The sequence below is a fragment of the Dryobates pubescens genome, chromosome 1 (assembly GCF_014839835.1).
Source record: "Dryobates pubescens isolate bDryPub1 chromosome 1, bDryPub1.pri, whole genome shotgun sequence".
Taxonomy (NCBI): domain Eukaryota; kingdom Metazoa; phylum Chordata; class Aves; order Piciformes; family Picidae; genus Dryobates; species Dryobates pubescens.
In genome coordinates, this window is record NC_071612.1 from 52,863,814 (window position 1) to 52,874,879 (window position 11,066).

An 11,066-nucleotide genomic window follows, 5' to 3' on the forward strand; every position below is an offset into this window, starting at 1 on the left:
CTTTCCTTAAGAAAAGCAAAATACCTAAATATAAGGGAGCCTACATCAGAACTTTGATGGACTGGTAGATATTTGCTGTGGTTTCTCCATTCCTATTGGAACAACCACTAAACTACAAAGCAAAAAGGCTTATTCTCAGCTGACAGAAATTGATTTTACTAAAGCAAAGTCTATTAACTCTTTGCCAGTTTATGCCCTCTTGTGATCTGGACTAATATTGCAGGATATATGTAAGTAAAATGAGGTGTTGACACACCTTGGAAATCATCTGTGGTTGTTAACAGCACAGGCACCACTGCCTGTGATGTCAAGCACAGCAATCTGGAATTAAGACTCTAAAACACCTCTGGGGTTTGCAGTAAAACCTGCCATATAACTTAATCCAGAGCAAACTGACCCTGGGCCTAGACAAACATAAAACCTTGCCTGTTTTAGGCCTTTAGTTGTAGGTTACATCCCTTAACTGAGCTCCTTCCATGAGCCAGCTGCATGGGCTTGAAGTCAGTCAAGCCCTTATTTTCACCCTTTTCCCCCTTTTCATCCCATTCTATTCAGTTTCTGCACTATGCACTCACAGTCCTCAGTCTGGAATTCCCTTAATTGCTAATAGAATGTTTTCTCATTTATTACTTTCCACTCATCACATCCTTTTCACTCATCCCTTGACTATTCCAAATTTTTGGCTTCCTGCTTGTTTCTAGTTACCCAAATTCTTTACTGTCCTTTTGCATTTCCATGTGTGATGCCTTCATGTATTGAGATATGCAGAAATTATCCCAGAATGTGTGAACTGACCAACACCTGCCAGAAAAAGATTAATATGCAATGGTGCACAAAACAGAAATACATTTGCCCCAGATGTGTTTAATGGTCCTACAACACACACAAGAAAACCCCTCTTGCTTAAGAAATTGCTGCAGGTCATGCACAAGGGCTTATTTTAACACAAATATTTTTCTTGTGGACTAAATGGGTCATGGAAATAAAAAGGGGCACGGAGACCTCATTTTTAACTGGCTATTGCCATTTGAAGGCTGTTTGTGACCCCAGTGAAATCATTTTCTTTTGATGAGCATTGACCAGTTGTTAATGAACAGCTATTTGCAACCCCTGAATTACAGTTACAAAAATATTTGTCACTTTCGTGATCACAGATTTCAGTGTGGAGCTTGCAGCTTGGAACTGCAATACGCTGCAAAGCTGATGTGGATATTGCTTTACTGATACCTGCTGCATCAAAGAAGCTATTTAAAGCTATAAGTTTTGAAAAGTTCTAAAATTAGAATACATACATAGAATAAACCAGGTTGGAAGAGACCTTCAAGATCATCGCAAGTGTACAAACTTTATACTACACTTTTGCTTTTCCATACAGCTTTTTTATTTGTGCCTGTTGTGTATATCTGTATTAATACCACCAGATGCTTTTACCCCTTATATGGTGAATTCTGCAGAGCCCTGTCTGGCAGCAGTTCTGTCTGCAGGCAGTCCATCCCAAATTTGCTACCTCTAGTGCCTGTGGTGGACAATTCATTATTTAAAAGTTCCTTTTGACATGAGAAACAAAGCAAAGCAAAAAACCCCAGGGGATTAAATACAACAGAGCCCATGTGTTATTTAAAGCTTTATCATTCACTGAAAATGTAAGGTGTCTGAACCATCTCCCACGCCAACCTGTGCAGTTGTCTGCCTCAGTGTGATTCCTACCCCCCAAACAAGCTTACTCTTCAGATAGGACCCTTTAAATGCAATTCTTTTGGCTTTTACATTCATGGGGCTGGAGGTTGAGCTATGGCCTTGCCGGATCAAGTGGACTGATCTATTTTAGAGGTAGCAGTTAACTACAGACACTTAACCATGTGCCATTTTCAAGATCTTCAACTAGTTGTTGTCTTTTGTTCACTTGTATACACAAAGAAACCTCCCACCCACACCGATAACCAGTACTGGCCAAAGGGCATAATGGCCAGTGGTACTCATAATTAATTTTTTTTAAGACAAAGTTCCAGCTGGAACATTTTAACTTATTCCGGTCTGTTCTGTGTTACATTGGAAGCTGATAAAATAGTTTAGTATCAGAAGGTATCCTAACAAATGTTTTCCAATGACTGTGCAAAAAGAGATTGTATTAGACAGATTGCAATAGGTGGGCAAAAAAAAAAGAAGAGATCACTACGAACATTTATTATGATTTAAGTTTTTTAACATTCCTCTTCTTCATCACCATAACAGGGCAGAATAAGTTGCACAGGCAGGCTGATGGTTCAAGCTGTAAATCAAAGAGGCCGCAGTCCTTGGTCACCTTCTGGTCAGCCTCATATAAGAAGGTACCCACTTCTGGTTTGGTTTCTTGTTTTGTTTGGGTTTATTTGTTTGTTTTTTTCTTCTTTTAAAAGTATGTGCTTTGCAAAATTATGGTAACACAAAGAATGTGAAGAGGACACGTTAAAAGTATGATATTCAGGAAATGTGACCCCTGCTGTCTGAAAATTCCTGCAAAGCTTGCACACCTCTTGAAGTATAAAGCAAATTCTGAAATGACATGACTTTTGAGTGTCCGCAGTTATGCCTTTCTCCTCCTTTCTTTGTGATGTTCACTAATTAGTCCTTATCTCAAATTACACTATCAAGTGCTGGAAGGGACCTTGCTACTTAGTTTTTTGGGGTTTTTTACAACATCTCACCTGACTTAAGAGCCTGTACATAATGAAGCTTCTAGTAAGCACTGATTTAAAGAAACAGCAGTAATAACTGCATGCCAAAGAAGTTTCAGAGTTACATTAGAAATATTTTAGTACTTCAGTAACTTGAGGTTCTTATAAGGAATTAGAGTCAGAAATAAAGTATGAAATGTATCTTTGTGAAATCAGTTACTCACATATGAAGCTTTGGTTTGTGTTTTTGGACCATATAAGGGAATTTTCCCTTCATATGCTTTTTTTCTTTTTTTTTTCATTACCATAAAGCATTTATGAAGCTCTTTAGCACAGCTTAGGCATCTTTAGACAACACCAAAAAAATCTTGAATTTTGCTTACCCAAACCGAACTGGTTTCAAGGGAGTATGAACACTCTGGGTCTGGATCTGACTGTGATGAGGCACCTGTTCTGCTTTGTAGTCACAAAAGCCACAGAATCTCAACACTGTCCAACTGTAACAGGCAGAATAGATGTGATTACACAGTCAATGTTCAATAACCAAGTGACTCCTGTAGCAATTAGTAGCAGTACCTGTATGTGCTGTAGAACGGCTGCATGCAAAACAGGCTCTCTTTCTCCTTTTGATAACTGGAACGTATTAGTAAGTGAGAATGGGTGTTTCAAAGATTCTGTACAAAGCTTAGCATTGAGACACCAAGGCATCTTGAAGCGCACTGCAGCCAAGAGCTTCAATAAATCATCTTAAAATGCATGAGACTTAAGGAAGATTTTAAAAATAAGTATTCCTATTGTCTCTGCTCTCACTTAGAGGATTAATTGGAACTTAATCTCCTTTACCCCAAATCAGTAATCGTTACCATACAGTCAGTCATACAGTATTCCCCAGCTTCTTGCTCACTTAAATTGCACCACAGGAACCCATGGAGGACCCTGGACACGTTTAGCACACGGATGTTAGAGTGCCTGAAACTAATCTTTGCAATTTGATGCCCACATCACAACTCTAAAGAACCCACAACTAATCCAAGGGTATTCTAGTCTGTTGCAATTTTTCATTCCTAGACAGCTAAAGTAGTTGTCTCCAGTCATTTCATTGTTTCTTTAAAACCGCAAAATGGTTTAGAATTAAAATAACTCTGTTTCAACTCTCAAGGTAAAGGCCTGAAAGCAGCCTGAAATTTTAGCAGTAAATTTACAAAGGGATAAAAAGAAAAGCATTAATTATTTCTGACTCTAGACTAAACGGCATGTCATTTAGGCTTCCTTTCAAATCTGCAATCTGAAAACTTGCTTTCACAATTCAAGACCATACTATCAGAAAAAAAGACATCTTTGGTCACAAAACTTTTAGCCTCTTTGTTTTCCACTTAATTTGGAGTAAATTCCACCCCCCCATCTTCCCACCCTTCTACCTCAGTTCTGACCAATGATACCTTTTTATGCAACTGCAGCAGTGAGCTCTGGTGGCTTTCAAAAGGACTTTCATATTCCTGTGGTGCTAGTTAACCTCTTTGGCCCAGACCTGCAAGACACAAAGAAGCACTAGTTAGTTGTGCTTTCTGGTATCTTATCAACAGGATCTGAACAGGTTGGATATAGAAAGAAGGGCAACAGCAAAGAAGGACAAAGCAAACTAAATGCAAGCAACTCTTAAGTGTGTAAACAGCGCTTATCTTCCATACAGAATTTCAGCATCTTGTTTCCCAAATGTAGTAGCTGGGGGCTTAAGCTTTTTTTTGGGGGGGTGGGGGTGTATGTGTTACAAATTATTTTAGCCTAAAGAAACCATGGGCAGTGGAAAATGCAGTACAGCCACATACACTGCTGCAGGTATACTGCAGATACTGGCCAAAACAGGACCACTGGCAAAAGTTAAGAGGAAATGGAATTCAGAAAAGAGAATTGTACTGTAAAGTGTTATTCATAAAAGTTAGCTTGGAGGATGTTTGAATAGCTCATCTTCACTACAACAGGATGTTACTACAGGTAACAGTTCAGTCTAGCATGAAAACCTTTGGAGCTGATCAAGGCAAGGGCCTTGTTCCAATTACAAGTTTCTTTGATTCCTAAATCATGTAACTAGAATAATGCTAGTTCTATTTAGAAAAAAATCCAGTTAAACAAGGGGTCACCTGGAAAAAATATTTGACAGATCAAAGCAACAGGCAAGAATAGCTAATGCTGAAAATAGATTTAATGACATTGTGAAAGCTTGAGGTGAATGATACTGGGGCCAGGAGCTGTTTATTTCTTTTATTTTATTTATTCAACTTCTTACATTGCTTTCATTAAGAACAATTTAATTACTTATTAAACTCTTATTGTGTACAACTGAACTTTTGTTGTTTCAACATCACACTTTGGTGACTGTAAATGTTCAAGAGTATCTCAAACAAAAACCTTACATGAAGAGTAAATATCCACAGCACTTCAATCCACAGACAATGGTGAAGATGAAAAGTAAGTCTGATGTGAAAAAAGTCTCTTCTCAGCGGAGATGATTTAGCTTTTATCTGTTGTTTTCTGAAAGGCAAACAACTGAGGAACATGAACTGCACCCTCTGGTGTAATCAGCAACAGTTAAGGGATTAAATATACATGGGACACTAGAAATGAGGGGAACCGAAGCTATATGCTAAGGCCTACCGACTTATTGTATTAGTATTACTTTTTAGAGTTAGTCTTTAAATCACTGAACTACAATCATGTATGAATAAGTTATAAAATAATTACTTGTAATAATATCTGTATTTTCCAGATCATATTTTGCCATTAATTAATGGCAAAATTGAATGAATGAATGAATGATGTACCGTGTCATAATTACCTCAGTCTGAGCCATGTGCTGCCAGTGTATGTGTGTAAATACAAACTGATCACAGTATAGGTCAAATAAATTATTTACAATTCAAAGCAGTCTAATAAATTGTTTTGGTTCATCTGATTTAGCAGAGAAAAAAAATAATTTACCTTTATTTCATGTTATTTTAAGACCACGATCTCGATCAAGGGACAGTGGTGATGAAAATGAACCAATTCAGGAACGATTCTTCCGGCCTCATTTTCTGCAGGCTCCTGGAGACCTGACTGTTCAAGAAGGAAAGCTATGCAGAATGGACTGCAAGGCAAGTATCACACAAAGGTTAGCAGCAACCTTTTGAGAACATTAGCTGACTCAAAACCCAAGTTTGTTTCTTTGTAAAGCTATTTTACCTATTGACAGTTCCAGTGACTATCAATAGTTAATCTCACTTCTTAAGAGGAGGCAGACAATAAAAGTTTGTCTCCTCTCCAATGAAAGTGCTTCAGGCAAATCTTACAGCTCACAGTAAACTGCTTTTTAGAATTCAGCTATGCTGGGGTGTGGAGGGAAGCAGCACACAACTGTAAAGACAATGTGCTTCTCCCTTGTTTTAAAGTCCTTTTATTACTTGAGGTTCAGTCTTCCATTAGAGTTGGAAACAATATAATCTTGATTTATGACTTTGCCTAAGAGAATTAATAAAGCCTGAGATGACTTCTGTTTACTTTATTTAGGAGAAGCTATTTGTTTCCAAGCAAATGGCACAGCTTTCATGAGTACAAGACTTGTTCACACAGACCCAGCATTACCTAGTGCAGGCAGTGCTGTCACTAGGTAACACCTAGCTGGAATGGAACTAGTAATTAGTCAGCTACCATCATTTGTCTGCAAGATTTTCTGAGGAAGTTAATCTAGAAAAGAGTAACTTCTCAGTGCACCTGAAGAGCAAATAAAAAAAGACAAAAGGTGTCACCCTGTGTTTTGTTTTGCAAGGTATTATTATCTAGCCTCTAGCATATCTAAATACCAATCTTTCTTAAGTTGCACTCATAACAAATCATGGAATTCAGGGAGTTGGCCTGAAAATGTATGAACAGAACTGAGCCAGTGTGTAATTCAGGACAGATTTAGATCTTTAAATCTTCTTGTACACCTGCAGTAGCAAACAAAACCAAACTTCCCCAAAGTAACAAGCCAGGACTCCTCCAGTGTTGTGTATGGCTAAAACCAATTCCCAGTGTTCTGTTTACACTTAAGGTTAGTGGATTACCAACTCCAGATTTAAGCTGGCAACTTAATGGAAGACCCATTCGCCCTGATAGTTCCCACAAAATGCTGGTGCGTGAGAACGGTGTGCACTCCTTGATCATAGAGCCCGTCACAGCCAGAGATGCTGGAATCTACACATGCATTGCCAGCAATAGAGCTGGTGAAAACACATTCAGCCTGGAGCTCATTGTTGCAGGTAATGTCTTTGTGCTAGGCTGCAAGGGTAAGAGGAAGTGGGAGACCATAGTGCTGTCACGTTATGTGGTTAAAGGGTAGAGGGGGCAAACAAAGAAACCCCAGCAGTAACAGACCTACAGTATAGTTACAGGTGATATATTTATGTCATGTGGTGGCATAAGGTGACTGGCAGGTAACCTCTGTGCACACAGTTAGGGAAAGAGGGCTGTTGCCAGAGCTGAGGCCATAAATCAGACTCCTTACTTGAATGGGGGTTTTGGTGGCAATTTGTGCAGACTTGTACCTGCCAATGGGTAGCCAGTAGGCCATGGGCTGTGTGTTTCGCAGCATGTTAGACTAAGGCCACACTGGCCTTCTGGTAGAGCAGTTCTTCTGTAATTAAAAGCCCATCCTCTTATGGAATATGAAAGGGCACTGTTTATGTATCCAGTCTTCATACTCCACATTTCAATTAATTGAGAGATGGAGGAGAAACCCCTCGGCTCTGTCAGTGCTCACTTCTCCTCTACTAAAACACTGATACGACAGTTTTCTTATGAACCAGGACTGAACTTTGTGATTAACGAAGACAACATTGAAGCCTTCTGCCACTTAGATTTCTCATTGCTGATTTTTAGCATGTTGCTGAAAGAAAGGCTACCTTTTCGCAGACTAGTGTCGACATGACTGCCATCTTTATTTTCACAGCTAAGGAAGTACACAAAGCACCTGTGTTTATAGAGAAGCTACAAAACACAGGTGTGACTGAGGGATTCCCAGTGCGACTGGAGTGTCGAATCTCGGGGGAGCCATCTCCTCAGATATTCTGGAAGAAGGAGAACGAGTCACTCACATACAACACTGACCGAGTGAGGTTAGACTGATTAGAATAATCTCCCCCAGTATAACTTCAGTGACAATTTATCCTGTAACAGCAATTAAAACCTAGAAGGTCATAAGAATGCTTTGTATGAACAGCTCATAAATATTGAGTAGTTCTTGTAAGAGTTTATTACATTTACTCAAACATGGGGACAGCCTGGTGCCTGACTCAAAATAAAAATCTTAGTTTTGTTTTCCATCCCTAGACTTAAACAAATGTCTTGGCACTTCAAGCAAGTGGAGAAGGAAATTTCTCTTCTAGGACTTAGACTTACAGAAATATACCCAGGCTTCCAAGTAAAGCTATTTTTCTTCTTTTCTCTTATTCAGCATGCACCAGGATAACCACGGCTACATTTGCCTGCTGATTCAGGGAGCTACAAAGGAGGATGCTGGCTGGTACACTGTGTCAGCCAAGAATGAGGCTGGGATTGTATCTTGCACTGCCAGGTTGGATGTTTATAGTAAGTGACTTCAAATTTCATGATCACATCAATCCCCTCAAAAGCAACAGTTCTGTAAGTTTCAGTTTGATTACAGAATGGTTTACATTGGTCTCTTTTTCTTTTGTTTATAGTTTCTCCTCAATAGTAAGATCCACATCAAGACAACAAATGCTCTGTCAAAGTATATTCACCATCTTTCAGATACCTAGATAAAAACAAGCATGCAAGCTGGTTTTGCTTAGTATATTAAATATAGCTAATTAACAACAGATAACGGCATGATTACATTACTTTTGTGGATCATCATTACTATTGCTCTGCTAGCACTTCCCTAACCTTTTGTATTCTTCTGTACTTTAGTCTGTAATACACCTGTGACAGCTACCAGAAGCGTTGTAGATGTTTTATGGCTTTGTGCTTAATTATTGTTTGTTTCAAAGCAGCTACTTACATTGTAAATATTTTCTTAAACCAAAATCTCTTACCACTCTTCTCATAAGTACAAACTGCCAGGTGGGGGATGGAGAGAAACTTGAATGATCAGTGATGGTGTCTGTGGTGGTACTGGGACTTGTGAATTAGAGACTTGACTCAGCATTCTTCAGCATACAGGGGAGGGGAGCAATGGCAATCAGATGATTTCCTTCCATATACAACAACTAACCTTGGAACAGTTGCTTGTTGCTGTAATGTTAGTGCACAGAAACAACTCCCCCTACTGTTACCCTTCCCAGTGATACAAGGAAAAGTAGAAAGGAATGCCAAAAAGGCAAAGTAGCAAACACAGACACTATTGTTTCTGCTTACCACATCTGAAGGTGAAACTAGATGCTGAGAAAAAGAAACCACCAAGATATGAAACAAACTTACCTTTGATATAATGGTGTTCTTGGGTTCAGAAATTAGCGTCTCTTTTACAAAGGGTTGCCTGTGCATCTGGCATGCTTTGTCGCTCAGCACAGATGGCTAACATTTTTTCTTTCCTTTTTAATCTATAGCTCAGTGGCAACAACCACCTCAGACAACCAAGCCAAAGAAGGTGCGGCCCTCAGCCAGTCGGTATGCTGCGCTTTGTGACCAAGGACTAGACATCAAAGCAGCTTTCCAGCCTGAAGCAAATCCTGTCCATCTGACAATGCCATCTGGCTTGGTAGAGAGCGATGATCTGTAGATCCAGCTGCCAGTTCCATCATTTTCTTTCAAAGCAGAAACACTGAAAGCCATTGCCTTGACCAATGATACTTCTATGTCACTTTATGCAAAGGCAGACACCTTCAAGTACAAAAGATAAACAACAAACACAATAACCATGTATTCCTTATTCATTATACCAAATTAGAAGAATAGATAGATTATTAATAGAAATGTACACATTGCACAACAAATCACATTCACCAGTTCCTTACACCTAAGTTGCTTCAGCTCTTACGAATAACCCATTTCACAACGACCAAAATACATCAGAGAAACAGATGTTTCAGAAGAGAACTCTATTTATCACTACGTGCCTTCAGCAGCAGTAAGCAGATGCTACAAAATCTTAATGGAGCAAGATGTTTTATTTGAGTCCATTAGAACACAAACAAAATTAGAATGTGTGGTTATCTATAGTCCTAAAGTGGCAATGCATACTGAGAGCTACAACCAACAAGTGCAATATTGTAAGAATAGCACAGGAAGGGACAAAGAAGAGACACGGGACAAAACGCTGTATCTTTGCAAACTGCCTTCCATTCTACAATAAAAACAGTATCTTGCCTTAAATACTGTTGTTAAGTGTGGACAAGCAACATCAACACCATCAATTATTTTGTATTTTTTCCTTTTTGCTATCTAGGAGGAGGCTTACTTAAAAACACACAGCAAAGACAGTTCAAGAGTAAGTAATTTAACCTCTTCAAGATAAAGAAGAAAAAGAGCTGACATGCAATAACAAGTCTACTCCAGACTATAAATACTAGTAACTAGACAGGGGAAAATGGGGGGAGTACAAACCACTGCAGTACGTTACTGCAGGGGGTGGGAGCAGGACAGGGCAAGAGGGTGCAGCTCTCTAATGATTTCCTGAAGACAGTCTGTAACCTTGTGATACCCCCTTCCAGAATCTGAAATTCTAGGGCGAGTGGAAAACTAGCAAGCGCACGTATGGGACAGGCGACCGGTTAGAGCTGGTGTAGCGTGTATGAGGATTGTAGAAGTGTACGGCAAGTGAAAAAAGGCTGAGACTGCAACCTGCATTTGAATGACAGCGTCACACCAAAAGTGCCAAGCTTGCAGATCTGAGGAAGTAGCAAATGAAGACGGACAAAACTAACTTTGAATCTGTGTCTTTCTTGTTTTCTTATTGTGACACATCTCTGGTAGATATTATTTTTTCTTCTGATTGTAGACAAGTGACAGCTCTTCTAATGGGCAGAGTCTGTGTGCTGTAGAGGGAAAGTATGAAGGCTGCTTTCAGAATGCAAGACTCTGTCAAGCTGGAGCCCCACTGAAGTCAGACCTGACTAGGTAGTTTTAAATTAGAACCAAATGAATTTCAGACGAAGGGGAGGGAGGGATGGAGGAATTACTAGGCCTGACAAGAAAAAAAGAGCATTTGATGGTACGAGCTATGAAAGGAAAACACTGTATTCCTTGTATGAAGCACACATACGGTATCTTTCGTTATTTATAATAAAAGTGTTGAGATTCTTTATCTCAGTTCAGTTACTCAGAAGTCCTGTACTTAGGGTTGTTCTTTTTAATTTTGTAATTGTGTACACCATATACTGCATTAGTGCTATGTGTGTATTGCTTTGTAAGTACACAGAGTTTGTTTTGTGTTTTAGT

The 11,066-nt window shown here is 39.2% G+C and overlaps 1 protein-coding gene and 1 long non-coding RNA gene across 2 annotated transcripts in view; one reads left to right on the forward strand and one right to left on the reverse strand.

Annotated features, from left to right (window-relative positions):
• The window catches only part of PALLD (palladin, cytoskeletal associated protein), a 185,042-nt gene extending 175,004 nt beyond the window's left edge, over nucleotides 1-10,038 (forward strand). Inside the window, 6 exon segments of the mRNA XM_054165940.1 lie at nucleotides 2,233-2,327; nucleotides 5,653-5,785; nucleotides 6,721-6,928; nucleotides 7,618-7,783; nucleotides 8,122-8,255; nucleotides 9,236-10,038. Of these exon segments, the coding sequence (XP_054021915.1) occupies nucleotides 2,233-2,327; nucleotides 5,653-5,785; nucleotides 6,721-6,928; nucleotides 7,618-7,783; nucleotides 8,122-8,255; nucleotides 9,236-9,408 (909 nt within the window). The 3' untranslated portion in view covers nucleotides 9,409-10,038.
• On the reverse strand, nucleotides 1,402-9,242 carry LOC128897621 (uncharacterized). Its single transcript, XR_008462495.1, has 5 exons — nucleotides 9,108-9,242; nucleotides 5,631-5,778; nucleotides 4,094-4,182; nucleotides 3,038-3,151; nucleotides 1,402-1,516 (listed from the first exon to the last, which is right to left on the reverse strand). It is a non-coding gene; the product is annotated as an uncharacterized LOC128897621 (long non-coding RNA).
• Nucleotides 10,039-11,066: the final 1,028 nt, after the last annotated feature.